General features: G+C 33.8%; 1 protein-coding gene across 6 annotated transcripts in view; it reads right to left on the bottom strand.

Moving 5' to 3' along the window:
* Positions 1 to 1,239: 1,239 nt before the first annotated feature.
* The window catches only part of gramd4b (GRAM domain containing 4b), a 39,993-nt gene continuing 24,836 nt past the window's right edge, over positions 1,240 to 16,396 (bottom strand). For 4 of the 6 annotated variants that reach the window (XM_067380483.1, XM_067380479.1, XM_067380484.1 and 1 more), the window contains exons 6-20: positions 14,863 to 14,998; positions 13,505 to 13,530; positions 13,234 to 13,325; positions 12,788 to 12,879; positions 12,514 to 12,562; positions 12,348 to 12,419; positions 12,225 to 12,268; positions 11,642 to 11,751; positions 11,399 to 11,553; positions 10,112 to 10,129; positions 7,222 to 7,372; positions 7,038 to 7,131; positions 6,736 to 6,826; positions 6,586 to 6,654; positions 1,240 to 5,315 (exon numbers count right to left, since the gene is read on the bottom strand). In XM_067380483.1, the coding sequence (XP_067236584.1) occupies positions 5,199 to 5,315; positions 6,586 to 6,654; positions 6,736 to 6,826; positions 7,038 to 7,131; positions 7,222 to 7,372; positions 10,112 to 10,129; positions 11,399 to 11,553; positions 11,642 to 11,751; positions 12,225 to 12,268; positions 12,348 to 12,419; positions 12,514 to 12,562; positions 12,788 to 12,879; positions 13,234 to 13,325; positions 13,505 to 13,530; positions 14,863 to 14,998 (1,316 nt within the window). In that variant the 3' untranslated portion in view covers positions 1,240 to 5,198. The remainder of the gene's footprint in view (positions 5,316 to 6,585; positions 6,655 to 6,735; positions 6,827 to 7,037; positions 7,132 to 7,221; positions 7,373 to 10,111; positions 10,130 to 11,398; positions 11,554 to 11,641; positions 11,752 to 12,224; positions 12,269 to 12,347; positions 12,420 to 12,513; positions 12,563 to 12,787; positions 12,880 to 13,233; positions 13,326 to 13,504; positions 13,531 to 14,862; positions 14,999 to 16,396) is intronic. The other 2 variants (XM_067380482.1, XM_067380481.1) reach the window with 2 other exon arrangements.

Here is a 16,396-nt window from a genome sequence, read left to right as displayed (position 1 = left end):
AACAAACCCTTTTCAGACTCATTGAGAAATGAGGTGATGTGCAATGTATATTATGTGAAAATCAAAGTTACATTAATGTAAACCAAAAAAAAAAAAAAAAAAAAAAAAAAACGAGGAACCTTTAAAATGGCATAATAGGGGCACTTTAAATCTCAAGCTTCCCTATCAGCTTTAGAAACACATACAGTAGTGAAGGAGGGCCCTTATAAATTAAGGTTACCCTTTTAAAAGATTCATGTGGTGCCCTCTAGTGAAACATCACACCATCTGTGGGCATCTGCAGTGTTGGGAAGGTTACTTCGGAAATGTAATAGGTTACAGATTACAAGTTACCCTATTTAAAATGTAATAAGTAATTTAATTTCAATTACTTTATTAAAAGTAATGTACAGTAACTGATTACTTTTTGATTACTTCTAATTTCTAATGAATGTTTTCAACTGTTAATCATTTTCAAACATTTAAAGCAGGCAGGGTTAACTTTACAGTAGTACGCAACACTGATTACTGTCAGACTTTCAAAAACCTTCATCACACATTTTTAAAGCACAGCCACCACAAAATCAAACTTTCACACCTCTTTTTACTTTGAGATCGTTCTGAGGTTAAATACAATCATAACAAGAAATATTTAATAGCATTTTGATAGTTAGCAAACATATGTGTGCCCTTTTCTGATTTCTGGATGAAATTATTTTTAAATTTCCAGCACTGGAACATATTTTTATCACTCTCCATGGTGGCAACTCTCAGACAGGTTGTAGCCTAAAGCTTTCAGCGGCAATGTGGATTGATGTTGGCAGACGTGGTGTGCTGCAAATTCAAACAAGAGAACCAACCAAAAGCATCAGCATTGCTTTACTAAAATGCCTTTAAATGGCAGAAGGCATCATGCACATCAAAATCAGGCAAATTAATATTATTTAACACTAGAACAGCCATGGGGTAAATTTTACCAGTGGTTGTTTTTCAAATGTACACAACAGGTTTTCAATAAAACATTCAAGTCTCCCATTGACTTTTACTAAAATTGTGTACTTTAAATGACAGCACTAGTAAGTTGTAATGTCCAAATGAATGTAGAAACAACAAAAAGAGAGTAGGCTATTTAAATATTTGATCTAACAGGTAGGACATAAATTGAGTAGTTATCAAACACTTCACTGTCTTCACTGCATAAATTGAAGAGTTTATTTGCAAAAACAGTTAACTCCATTTTTATTCATTCTAACAAATCATGTTTTTTTTTTTTTTATTGTACATTCCAAAAAATATCAATCAAACTGCAGTTGGGTTGTTTTGATTAATAATAACTAAAAAAAAAAATACAGGTAAATTAAAAAATTAAAGTTCACTGAAAGTATGTTTTTTATTAAAAGCAGATAACTTCAACAGTAGTTTTTTGGCAAAAGAAGATAACTCCACATTTCATGTTTCAGAGTTAAAACCCAAGTAATTGCATTGTTATTGCATTTCAAAACACACTCAAACTCACGTATGCACACACACTAACAGATCCACACACTAACAGATCCACACACACACACACACACACACACACACACACACACACACACACACACAGATCCACACACGCGCACGCGCAAAAGAACAAACAAGGTTTCAGCATGTAAGTCATGTATGGTGTTCAAGGACTTACAGGAGTCCAAATTATAAATCCTCGATCACTTTTAGTCAGCTTTGACAAAACTTCCCTCAGCTAGCGCGTCTTTTTGAAGTGACTAGAAGCGTTGTCACCTGACCTGAATACTGTTCGCTGATTCGCTAAAACGGACTTATCGGTTTCTGTACACAAACAACAAGGGCGCTTGTCGGCTTCTGTTGTAAAACGTGAACTTGCGATGCCTGACAGTGGACAAAACCGGCTTTTCTGACAAAATGGATTTAGGATACAGAACGTGCTATATATGGAGAATAATGTAAAGCTTAGTTAATTTTTTTTTTTTTTAAATGGAGTTTATCGGTTTTTGCAAATGAAAAAATGAATTTATTCAATTATAAATTAAATATAGATTAATCCTTATTAAATCTACAAAAGCTCAGTTAAGAGCAGTGAGTGATTTTCATTAACATAGCAGCGGGTTTATTAGGCTTCTGTCCCTTTAAGACCGGCAGCACATGACGCGGATCTGACACACCTCCGATGTCCTCACAACTCTTAACGGTCATTTAAGACTTTATTTAACTCATTTAAGACTGTGCTTACGATGATACTCGACAAAGCGGACATTTTGGCATACTTTTGTGAGTTTTTGTCCGTTCAATCTAATTCTATAGTCTTTGAGAGATGTCTGTGCGGCCGCGCGATGTCTGTGCGCACGAGTGTGTGTGTGTGTGTGTGTGTGGACGCGCGCCAGTATTCTTGAGTCTTTTCGCGTTTGAATGGTTTAATAGCCCTTGAATAAGCTTTTTACAGAAAATATTCAGTTACCCCCTTTGTTAACTTTTCATAACTAATTTAATTACACATTTCCCCCCCTCAGTAACTAAAATATTACCGTTAATTTATTTTGTAACGCTGTTACATGTAACTAGTTACTCCCCAACACTGGCACTCGGATATATTAGAACTGACATTTGTGTCTCGCACTTTTTCATTGAACAATGCTGTTTGGCATTTCCACAGGTGAAAAAAAAAAAAGAAAATAAGCAAAGGTTACAAAGAACTCAGAGTTTATTTCTCTCCAATGAAGACTAATCAGAGAAAAGCAGGAAAGAGTTTACCAGACATGTACATCCAGTGTAAATACAAATGTCTGACAAACAAACATCCAGTCACATTCAGATTTACTCAAGTCTCTGTGTAGTTAGACTCCAATTTACTGTGGTTGCTCCTCTGCAAAGTCTATTAAACCCAGTTGTTGGGTGGCCGTACCAATGTAAATGTGATTGTGACAACTGTGGGCTATACAACCAACTAAACAGATACGTAAAACGACTTGAACAGAGTAATACACTGAGTGAAATAACACAAAAACAACACCCTTTCATGCTACAGCCAACAACTTCCAGGGAACAGTAATCAAATTCTTAAAGCTGGATGTGTTAGAATGCAAAACAAAAGAATAAAATGTTGTTTCAACAAGGCATTTAAAAACTATGATTTTCCAGCTCCTTTAACATTCATCACAGGCAACAAAGGCTAATTTTCATGCCCCCATTGCTCCAGGGATCAAACTAGCCTATTGCAGAACACAAATGTCTGTAAACGAAACTGTTCTGGGGCAGAAACAGAGTGCAAACAACAATACACATTTATTTGGCAAATGACAATCATTGGTGGTAAAATTTTTCCACTTCAAGAATCAATAATTAATGGAATTTGATTTCAGAACAATGTTAAAAGTTGAAATTAATAAAACCAAGGTTTCACAAATACATACTTCTGCACAGACAATTACCATCATATTTATTCTAACTAAATGCTCTTCCACTATATAAGTGGCCATATATTTATTAAACCCAAAAGTGCCTTTTAAAAACTTGGTAAACAGGCATATACGAACTCAAAATGACTTGAAGAAAGATAATGTGGCAAACAAAATTAAATAAGGCAGAATAAGGCAGATGAGAAACAAAAGTAAACAAAAGAATAAGTGACTGTCTAAAGTGCAATTTAGCACAGCACAATTTAAAAAGCATAAACATTAGAAGAGGAAAAAAAAAAAAAAAGTGTCAGGAACAAATTAACCAGAAAACCATGACATACTGTCAGACCCTCTCCTCTCTTAAGAAAGAAAAGACCTGCTTTTTATCCAAAAGGAGCTGTTAAAATCTGCATAGTCAAAAGTTACAGGTTATGAATGAGTAAAACAAAGTAGTACCTTTATGTATCATGTTAATTTGGAGTTCCCTACGTACACTTTTAGAAGAATCATAACATGTTACATAAATAGAGAAATTAGCCTGTGCTTTCTTCAGTAATCAGATCTTATTTTGGGGTACAATATTAGTAAATTAAGACTAACTACTTAACTAACCATATTCAAAAAGGCATTAAATACTTCAATAATCTCAGGGCTCAATGACAAGGAATGAGAATTAATATATTAACATTAGTTTGAACAGTCTTTTATTTGTGCACATTCATTTAATGAGTAAGACCGATGATATTTTTGTGCTTTAAGTAAAAAAAATAAAATAAAAAGAAGTTTTTATGCACCCTGATGTTTATCCAAACCAGTTTGAGATAGTTCATCCAAGACATATATCATATTGTTTCAAACCTGTTTTTTGAAAACTTTTTTCTCTCTTTCCATACAATGAAAGTCAGTAGGGTCCAGTGTTGTTTCAGACCCCATTTACTTTCATTGTATGAAAATCAAAATATCTTCTGCTGCATCCCAAAGAAGATCTGAAACAACATGAGTGTGAGTAAATGTTGACAGAATTTTCATTTTTGGGTGAAAAGAGCAGCTTGGACATTCCGCCTAAATATATGAGTTTAAAACAACATGAGTGTAAACGGCAAAATTATCATTTTGTGAACTATTCCTTTCAAATGCGAGGTTTTTTTTATGTCATAAGTGAATACAAGTATCACAAATAACGTAGAGAAAGTTGGCGCGTCCCAAGGAACGGTGTGGTCGGCAGTTGTGAGCTGCTTTTTGCACGTATGGATTTCGGTTGACGGTTAAGTCTGTTCCTTTCCTCCTAAATCACATCTAAAAGCTCTCAGCAACACTAAGTGCTGTTTCTCTTTGTGCAAGGCCAGCGGTGATGCAATTAAGTGAAAATGGCGGTAAGCTCAGAGACGGTTATATGGTCTGACTACACACAGATCACACAAAGCCCTCTGTGAGACATAAAGGAGTACCAGCTCCTGTTCTGAAGTGGCATTTCGCTGTTGTAGGACACAGGACAAACAAACCACAACCAACCCCTAACCTTATAAAATAAGACCCATCTGGACAAACACTTGTGTAAGATTATATTATGCCATTTGAGAGAACATTATATAAAACACCCCTTCCTAATACTCACATGTAATCTAAAAGAGGATATGAAAAACTTTTTTTCTTTTTTTTTTGCAGTTTCTCCTCCTCAAATCCATCGTTTTGGGTTGGAGATTGGGCAGACAACTTCTGGAAGCCATCTTCTCCGTATAGTGGTTAGGATAGTGCTACATTAAGGTGAGGGCTGCCTTATGGACTACCTTACGTCATATGTTGATCCAGCTATGTCTCTGGGTTTGTGACTGTGGTAGGTGCTGTGGTATTTATGATCTTCATGTACTGAGTGTGGATGGCATCGAAGGCCTCGTCCCGATGAATCATGGCACCAAACACTAGAGGCTGCGCAAGAGACATGAGATGAAACAGTTAGGGCACTTTTCACACTAGTGATTTTGATCCGTTTGACGTTACAATAAGGTTAGCTTAAAAGCTGCGTTTCAGCATCGAATCGAGTTCACATGGATTTCAGTATGATTCGCGGTTGGTATGAAAGAGATCCAAGAGATGGACACTCAGTTTTGGTGCCCGATTAAACATCCAGCAATCGCTTTATGATGTCTTTTAGATTGTCATATATCATATAATATAACCAATGCTATAATTCAGTAACCATTTCACATTCAGTTAGTGTGCGAACTGAATCTTTTTTGGCACCTTCTTTGTTACCAATAGCTACAGTGGTAAACAGCTGCCGCTGGTGCTCACTGTGGTGCCATGGTTTGGAGCCAGATAATACAATGTGCAAAGAAGCTTGGCAAGATGAAGGGGAAGGAACTGAACTATGTAAACGACCTTGAAAAATATCACCTTAATATTCTACTATAGACAGAAAGAAAGAGTTGCACAGGCAGGTAAATAATCCGATCATGATCCCAGCCGAGGAATAAGAGTCTTATCTTGCAAAACGATCTGTCATTTTCTAAAAAACAACAATAAAAATGTATATACTTTTTAACCACAAATGCTCGTCTTGCACTAGCTCTGCGATCCGCTATGCATTATGTAATCATGTTAGAAAGGTCACGTGATGTAGGCGGAGGTACCGCGGTAGGGTGAAAAATCTCATTTTCTCCTCCAATTTCAAAATCATCTGATATCGTAGTTTTACCTTTTTTTGGTAAAGAGCATTTGATGTAGTCTTTGTATGTTCGCTTTGTAGACACTGGATCTGTACTTTTACCGACGTCACTCGTGATCTTTCTAACGTGGCGCATCGCACAGCTAGTGCAAGACGAGCATTTGTGGTTAAAAAGTATATTAATTATTTTTTTATAGAAAATGACTGATCTTTTCACTAGATAATACCCTTATTCCTCGTCTTGAATCGTGTAGAGCCCTTTGAAGCTGCATTGAAACTGAATTTGGACCTTCAACCTGTTGAACCCCACTGAAGTCCACTATATGGAGAAAAATCCTGGAATGTTTTCCTTAAAAACCATGTCTGTCTTTCTTCAGTCAAAAAGAAATTAAGAACATCTTGGATGACATGGGGGTGAGCAGATTATCAGGAAATTTTCATTCAGAAGTGAACTAATCCTTTAAGAAAAATCATAATTCTGAATAATCGCCTATAATCTGACATTCTGTAAATTAGTTGCTGGCCACTTACCTTTAGAGTAGATGGCGTCGTAATTGAGATCCCCATCCCAGATCCAGGCAATACTGACAAAACCTTGTACTGTTAAAATGTGTAGAGAATCCAGTTAGAAACTAAGCACTCAATAAAAATAAGTGAAACATCTACAAACATCAGGCAGACCTTCTGTATATCTGTGATGTCTTGGAGCTTGATGACTTTGTTCTTTTTCGAGGAGGTCGCCCGGGAACTGGAGCTCTCGAAACAAAGGTAACTAAAACCACAAAACACATTCTTTTATCATGAGGGACTGCATATGTTTAAATATGACAAAACATTTACACATTTATTTGCAAATAATGTCATTTAATGCATTCAAAATGTAGCCGATTCTGAAAAAGCCCCAAAAATGGATAATCTGCAAAACAGTAAACTAAAATAAAATACTGCTGTTCTGCAGTACACGTCCATCTGAACATGCATACTTTTCTGTGACGTAGAGGACACCATTGCGGATGTAGTCAGTGGGCATTTTCCTGTCCCTGTTGATCAAGCAACATCGCCATCCATTCTCGCACACTGTGAATCAAATCACACATTCTTTTACGATTGAACACCACAGCAAGTACATATGAAATATTCAAAGGCTACTGCAGTTTCCCTTCCCACCTGGCAGGGGGCGCTCATTTTCAGACAAGTTGAAGACTTCATGAAACGGGCCTCTCTTGGTGTTGTAGGCCCGTCCGCTTTCCTCCTCACGGCCAATCCCGCATGCCATTCCAGCCGATTGACTGCCACGTGCTACCGTCGGCTGGATCTGCTGTGAGGAACAAGCAAAATGATCGATTTAGGAGCAGGACGTGTAAATAAAGGCCCAGAACCGCAAGGTTCCTGTGTGCCAATGAAGGATCAATGCTATCCTTTAACTCCTCACCATATAAAGAACAGAATTGATCATAGATCAGCACTTGAGGGGCCCCAAAAACAGCACCCGTGTGGGGAAAGCTTGTCAATCGTGATAAAACCAGTGAATGCCATTGAGCCAAGCAGCAGTGTTGACCTATAGCACAGTGAATGATGGGTCAGAGGCTCAGCTGCATGTGGACTCCTGAGATCAGCTGGTGAGACTCAGTTCTCTGGGTTGGATGCCAAACAGTAGCGAGGGATGCCTGGAGGGTGCCGAGGACTAGTGCAAAGCTCAAAGCCAGAGTTTAACAGCCACTTATAGGTATTAAAACTCACCAACATACTACTATATTACCAAGGTATTAGTTTGTTTACAGTATGTGTTAGAGTTAGGGGCAGAGCAAGACAAGATGTCATCTGATAATGTTTATGGGCATTTCTTCAACTATGGGCACTTTTAATTCGTAGATTTATATTAAAATGAACAGAAGAACTTTTTGTAAGACTATTTAAAATGACATTTTAAATAAAATTAATAATATATTCACATTCAAATTTGATAACTTTTCAATGCCATCATGAATTTATTTAATTAGCTTATGAATAGATTTAAATGTTATACAAAGTTATACAAATTTATAATTATTATTATTATTATTATTATTAAAATGGATAACAATAAAACATCCAACTGTCTTATAGATATATAAATAAAAATCTATACATAAGACGTTACATGTTTGTTCACTCTTATTTTGTCAATTTTAATGACTATAATAATAATAATAATAATTATTATTATTATTAATTTAAAATAAATAAAAAACAAATATTTATTGTTACTATAATAGATTTTTATAATTTAATAATAATAAAAACAACCAATAATAACAACAATATTAAAACTGAAGAGAAAAAAACATTAACATCTTGTTTATAATTTAAAATAATTAAATCTACACATAATACAATTAAATGATAGCATTGTTTATTTCACTCTGTTTATACTATCTTAGTTTTATTTATTGTTAATTATTGGTGTTATTATAACCTCCTATAATTTAAAGCTGCAGTCCATAACTTTGGTACATAAGTACATAACCGGCCAGTGTTTAAAACTCCTTACTTTAGCTTGATTCACAATGGTAAGCTTGTAATAATGTTTTATAATAAAATCGGTACTGGTGGGTTTCCGCTGGAAATTCGAGCATGCCGCCGTTCGTCTTTGCGTCATTACGTCACGTCTGTTTACATAAAGGAGTCCCCCCAGCTAGTAGGCTATATTATGCGAGGATGCTGCAGGTGGCAGATCATTTATAGCCTTTTCTCACAGCAGCTGAAATAATTTAACTTATTTTAATGGCAGATTGTAATGCTGATGCACAACTCAAGTAAAGATAATAATTCCACAAATAACTGCAGTTGCAGGTTTCAAACAGAGATGGCGACAAAGAGGCAAAACTTACGGACTGCAGCTTTAAAGAAATTATCTATAACAACAACAATAATAATCATCATGATAAAACTATAAAAATATAAAGAGTGAAAACATCTATTGTGTGAAAACGTTTTAAAGCAATTTTCAATATTTATATAGAAATATTCGAGTCATCAATATTTGAATCATGAATGTCTACTTTTGACTTTGTTAGTAGACAAATTATATAAACTTTTGAGTGTAAGAAAAGTGTATGTTAAGAGATTTTATTTTCTAAAAGTCTACAGGACAAGTAGCCACAGTTGAAGAAACATTATATTTGCAGAAAACTTCTTCATCGTGCATAGAGAGTACGTCTGCAAATACAACAAATCTGCAAAAGAAATGTTGACTAATTCTGAAACAACTGACTAAATATAGCCAATTCAAGACCACTGTTCAAACATGACAAAACCTGGATCCTACAGTCATACAATTGCTTAATATGCAACATTAAATTATATATGCACATTTACTTTCAAAATGGTTATTTGAATAATTTCTAATAGAATTCCTCTGATCACCACTTCACCTCTCCTTTTCCTGAGAGTTAACTATAAACTAGCTTTGAAAAGTAAACACTACAAGGTGGCAACACCAGAAGAGTCAAGCTTTTCAGAGTTTCTAGCCACCTACACAAGACATTTATGTAATCATGGGGGGGAAAAAATTGTAAGTTGTGTATGAATAGAAAAGGTTGATAGTTTCCTTATAATTCTCAACAAATGTCTCCATAAAGTGTCATTTGCCGCTAAAATATGTAAAAGCTTGACTGCTCTGATGTAGTCACTGCTAGGCCTACACTACATTTTACACTAAACTATAGTATAGAGCAGAGAAACTCTCAGATATAAACCCCGCATGTCACACACACACTCACACACACACACACACACAGGATTTCTACACTATCACCTTGTCTGATGACGATGGATCAAAAACATCCTGGTACTTATCTTTACAATCTTGTTCATATACGTTTTGTGCAAATTAGCCAGAAGCTGCATTTTGAAGTTGATGATTTTTGATCCAATTGCCAACAGACATTGTCAGTGTCATACTGCATATTCCTGACAACACACACACATATATATATAAAACACACATACGCAGGACCAGCCATTGGTGGCAAACACAGGCACTGTTGTCAAACCAAAGGCCACACTAGATCCCTACCTTTTCAAACCCAGACAGCTGAGAGAGGAAAAATAACAGAATGAACATGTGACAGACCATCACACAAACCAAAATCCTGCCATTCATTAATGAAAAAGAGGAATTACAAATCCTCAATTGACTGAATTCATGTTTAACCATCTAGTAGATGCCATTTATCTGTCCTCCATTTTATTTTTTTGTTTTAGTTAATTTCTTTTAAAATCTCATTTGAAATTATATTTAACTTATTGTTACTAGCACCAAGATACAACTCTTACTCATGGGTGACCTGGCTAAGATGACAATAAAAAATAAATAAAACATATACAAATATAATATAATAAAATAAAATATATACAATATATACTAATAGAATAAGTTGTATCTAAATATATCGTAGCCTTATATTATATTATAAGATGGCAATAAAAAATAATTACATAAATATAAAATAAAAATATATAAAGATAAAATAAAATGTATACAAATATAATTAATATATATCCTAATATAATATAATATATAATATAATGCTATGATATATATTTGTTTAGATACATCTCTTATTCAAGAGTGAACTGGCTAAGATGGCAATCAATCAATCAAATTATATACAAAAAAAAAAGAAGTATATTTTATATATATATATATATATATAAAAAAACAAAAAAACAAATATAATAAAATAAAACAAACCATATACAAATATTATAATATAATATAATATATAATATAATATTATAATATTTGTATATGGTTTGTTTTATTTTATTATATTTGTTTTGTTTGTATATATATAATATATATATATCTATATATATATATATATATATATATATATATATATATATATATAATATATATATATATATATATATATATATATTTTTTTTTTTGTATATAATTTTATTGATTGATTGCCATCTTAGCCAGTTCACTCTTGAATAAGAGATGTATCTAAACAAATATATATCATAGCATTATATTATATATTATATTATATTATATTATATTATATTATATTATATTATATTATATTATATTATATTATATTATATTATATTATATTATATTATATATTCTTTTTGCCATCTTAGCCAGGTCATTCTTGAATAAGAGTTGGATAAATATTGGTTAAATAAAGGCTACTAACTAAAAGAGGAAGTTATCGCTCATTTTCAGTCATAACTGATGAGTTCCTCTCCACAAAGAGGCAAAAAGGAATCGGGATTAATATTTTACAAGTTTTTGGGAGTTTTTTGGAACTGGAACAATAGTTTTACGCACGTGAACAGTTTCACTCACCCGTCTGCTCAGTGTGGCGTTGTTACGCTCTTTGAGCTGCGGGTCTGTGGGTAAGTTGGCCCATACAATGTAGGGCGTGTCATACTTGTCCCTCAGTTTGGGGCAACTTTTGAAGATAAAGTCAATAATGAAGAATTTGATGCCGGCATAGATCCCTGAAATAAATCGCAAATAAATTAAAATGATTTGAGTCAAAAAAAAAAACATTAAAAATGTTGTCAAATGTCAAACCGAATTTCTTACCAATCATGAAGCCCATGAGTTTATATGGCAGCAAACAGGAAGCGATAAAGGCCATCCACAAACCAACATACAGTTTCTGTGTGATTTCAGGCTGCACCCACATGAACAGGCTGCAATGCAATGCACATCATACATATATGCATGGAAATATACATTTATGTATTAAAACATACTTTAACAGGTCCGTACTACCAAAATCTTATCAATATCATGGTATGGGTAATTATAAATAAATCAACATTATGCTCTCACAGTAGTACTTTTTAATAATAATAATAATAATCATAATAATAATAATAATAATAATCCAAAATATATTTTTATAAATACATCACAATCAAAATAATCCAGTCAATTAAGTTATTTAGAATTTATTTATTTGGAACTTGAATAAAATAAAAATACTGTTAATACACAAGTTAAAAATGTTTCTTGGTACTGAATTTTAAAAATCAGCTAAATAAAAAAAAGGAGAGAGAAAGAGAGAGAGAAAAAAGAAGCAGAATCAAATGACATCTCAACCATTACCCAGTATATACTGTCGTACCGCCCATCCCCACAATTGAATATCTAACATACTCACTTTTTGATCTTTTCCAGTACGTCTGACATCTTTCCAAATAGATTCTGTGAAAAGACATCACAGCTTTGTAAAAGGTGTCTGCATTACACCACCACAGCTAGAACAAAGTTACAAATCACTTACCTGTGCTTTCTGTGCAACATCCAACACTAACTGGAACTTCTCTGAGACTGTAAGATCTTCCTTCGGAGGTTCCTAATAAAAAGAGTACAAATTAACCATAAAGGCTTTTCAAGCTAATTTTAACAACTTACTGATGTTAATAAATCGAAATGTGGCTAATATTTACCACTGGTTCAGACACCTCAGGCACAATGCTCCACTGTATCCTCCAACCTCTGAAAAAAAATACAGACAGAACTGTTTTAGTAAAATTAGTACATTATAGGATTTAAATGCAACATTTACGTCTTTTAACAATGTAATAGTAAAATTAATTTGCGCTAAATAATAATAGTAAAAGGGATATATAATTATGAATCAGATCCCATTGTCATGCAACCAGCACATGGGTTTGTGAACTAGTTGTGAATTGAACCAGTGATAGATTATGTCGGACGTACTTTGCTATGAGGTAATTCAAGGACAACCGCAGAATGGCTAAAAATAGAAACATGGGGATAACCCAGCCATGCCAGGCAGCATTCATATAGATCTGTGGAAAAGATGAGAGGTAAGAAGACATTAAAATGAAGGATGGCATGTCAGGCGTGTTCAAATCATGTCAGCGACCATACAGAAACATGTGGCGGCGCTATATATGTACATGTTTGTATTTTAAGATCAGCTAACTTTTAAATCACACTGACCTAATAAACATTAAACAGTGTAACAGATTAGTTTAACCTGAGGCAGGGCTCTTCTGTATCAGACAACAAAGAGCTTGGCAACACATTTTATTTGCTTTATGGTAGTAAAACAGACACTTTGGACCGGGTGGCTACATAAACATGATAAACAGTGATGAATAGTGTTTGAGGGGTTTGTGTGGGTGGTGGGCCGTGCTCACAATAAAGGCGATGGCTGACGTGTAGACAGAGTGCCAGCTGGATAAGGCAGAAAGGTTCTTCATGAAGTTAGTTACAGGCTTAGCACCCCGTTCTGAAAACACACACGCAACACACAGACCAGAACACAGTCAGTTTCATGCCCGTGACACAGCAGAGGTGATGGGAATTAAACACAGGCTGATTGGGAATTAAAATGGGGCTGCAATCTGTTAAAATTTCTTGCATTATGGCTTGGAGGGGTTTTTTGGGCTGCAGTATGAAAATACTTACTGAGTCGTCTCATATTTTCAGTTAATCTGCAAAGAGGAGAAAAGAAAATTAATTATTTAATGACATCCATTGGGAGGGTGAAATGATAAAGCTAGAAATAGCATGAAAATTGAGACTGTAAGCTGGGATGACTACAGTAAAGATGTGAGAGTGAATGTCCTACCTAGCTCAACATTACAATAATTTAAGATTTTTGATTTTTTTGTTTTTGATTTTAAAACTTAAATAAAAAATATTAAAATTAATAATTCTTAATTGTATTTATTCACCCCTAACAAAATTACATCAGGACATTTCTATTATGCAGTACATTTTCATGTTTCCATTATATACATCTAAATATATTGGATAAAATATGAAACTTTATCAGTAAAAAAAAAAAAAAAAAAAAAAAAGTTTAAAGAGGGAAATCATGTTAGCTTTATTTTCATAAAATTGCAATTAACTGAACATAAAGCTGGACTATAAATCAGGAAAATCTCAAATTTATTTTGGTTTTAGTGGATATTGCCATTTTTATTAAAAAAAAAAAAAAAGTTATATTTTATGTGTTTTTTGTGCCTTTATTTAGAGAGGACAGTAGAGAGCACACAGGAAAGCATTGGGCAGAAAGAGGGAGGCAGGATCGGCAAATATCGGCATGAACGCATTTGCGGCACTTGTCTGCGCTCTAACCACTAGGCTATCGGCGCCAACGATATTGCCATTTTGTCATGATTTTGACAAAAACTGCAGTTTATGAAGTTTATTCCAGGTGTTCATTTGTTTATTTATTCAAAAGGTTTTAAACAAAACATATTTTCTTGGAATATTTTTACAATTTGTAATTTTTTTTCTTATGCCCTTGGTGTTTTGTAACAAAAAAACAAAAACAAAAAACACTTTAAATGTAAATGTATTATATATATATATAAAACACATAATATATATATAAAACACATATTATATATATATATAAAAAATATTGTATCATAAAGTAAATCAAATGTGATATAATATAATATAATATAATATAATATAATATAATATAATATAATATAATATAATATAATATAATATAATATAATATAATAATACATTTAAGTAATTTAATAGTGTGTAAATAACTTAAAAATGTTTTAGCATATTTGACCAGAGTATGAGTCTGACCAGGTTAATTTGGAGTCAAGGTATACCTTTTTATAGAAATACTTCCTTAAAATACAACACAAGCATACATTTTTAAAAAGTAACTGTTCAAAAGGTACTACATAACAGGAATGACCCATGGCTTGAGCGGTTCTCTGTTCAACCTGCCTTCAAAATGTGTAAATTATTAATCTAAACAAACCAAAGGTGGCTTTATTTGGGCTGCTCACCTTTTAGCACTTAGTGGTTCCTCAGTCTCGACTGTATTCTCCTCAGGCTGAAAGCGGAAGTCTTCGATATAAACACCAAATCGCTCATAGAGCCATTTCCACAGCCGAGAGCTTAAGGTCTCCTTCTGTTTGTCCCCTATCAGTTCAAAAACAGAACAACACTTCAATGCAGCATTACAGACATTTAAACGATTCACAATATGAACATCTACAACCTAAAAAGGGCTGTAATATTCTCAGGATTCATTTGAGCATTATCACAAATGTTAATCTAAAAGAGACAAATGGCTCATAGAAAGTGACACTTCTAGTGCAGAGATATATTCAGGATTAAAGTATGGTGTGAAAATGAGGAGGGACCTTTGTTTGTGCTGTATCAGCCATTCCAAGAGATGTTTAATTATAGGTGAAATAAAAGAAATAAAACTCATGTACATAAACTACAGTTGACAAAATAATAAAAGAATGAACTGTGATATAACAAAATATCTGAAGCATGAAAAAGCGATTGTCAAAAGCTAAAATCCACTATCAATCAGCTGAAACGATGGATAAACTATAATCATAATGTTCCTCAAATGAACTTCAAAATAAGGGCACTGGTTCTCATTCACTAAAAAAAAGTGTTTAGCGCACAGAACAAAACTGCCACACAACATTTCAGGCAGAACAGGTGCGTATGCAATTCAATTTATTCTTCTCGTTCTAATGTTGATGAATCCGGATTTTTCTAAATGAGGGATTGTGTGCCTGGAGCTAGTAGTTACACAACGCACATCCAAACCATCTCCCTACACAACACAAATAGCAAGAGTAAAGCCAAATATGTCATTCTCAAAACCATATAAAACACATTATTTAGGTGTAGACTGCATGCAATCATGTTTTGGACCGCTCATTATTATGCACTTTTGTGCAGAACACATCCCAGATTACGGTATATTGCATAGCTTTTTTTGTTACTCAGCAATAAGACTTATTGTAGGGTAACTTAAAGGATTAATTCACTTTAAAATGATAATTACCCCATGATTTACTCACCCTCAAGCCATCCTAGGTGTATATGACTTTAGATGAACTCAATCAGAGTTATATTAATAATCATGCTCCCAAGCTTTATAATGGCAGTGGATGGAAACCACCTGTTTAAAGCTCAAGAAAGTGCATCTATCCATCATAAACTTACTCCATGCGGCTCCGGGGGGTTAATAAAGGCCTTCTGAAGAGAAGCGATGTGTAATAAAAATATCCATATTTAACATGTTATGAAGTCAAATAACTAGCTTCCTGCCAAACAGACTTTACTTACTTACGCAACGTACTACTGGTATTATGGTACGCCATGACGTACTCGTTTACTTCCTACATTATACATTGCGTAAGTTACACTTTAGAGGCAAGTGGAGTCAGTATTGCCGTTTGGCCGGAAGCTAGTTGTTTTACTTAATCATGTGTTAAATATGGATTTATTTATTTATTTTTTTTTTTTACACAAATGCATCGCTTCGCTTCAGAAGGCCTTTATTAACGGATG

This window comes from Chanodichthys erythropterus, chromosome 24 (genome assembly GCF_024489055.1).
Source record: "Chanodichthys erythropterus isolate Z2021 chromosome 24, ASM2448905v1, whole genome shotgun sequence".
Taxonomy (NCBI): Eukaryota; Metazoa; Chordata; class Actinopteri; order Cypriniformes; family Xenocyprididae; genus Chanodichthys; species Chanodichthys erythropterus.
Note: the sequence above shows the minus strand (reverse complement) of the source record. Positions and strands in the feature narration are given on the sequence as shown.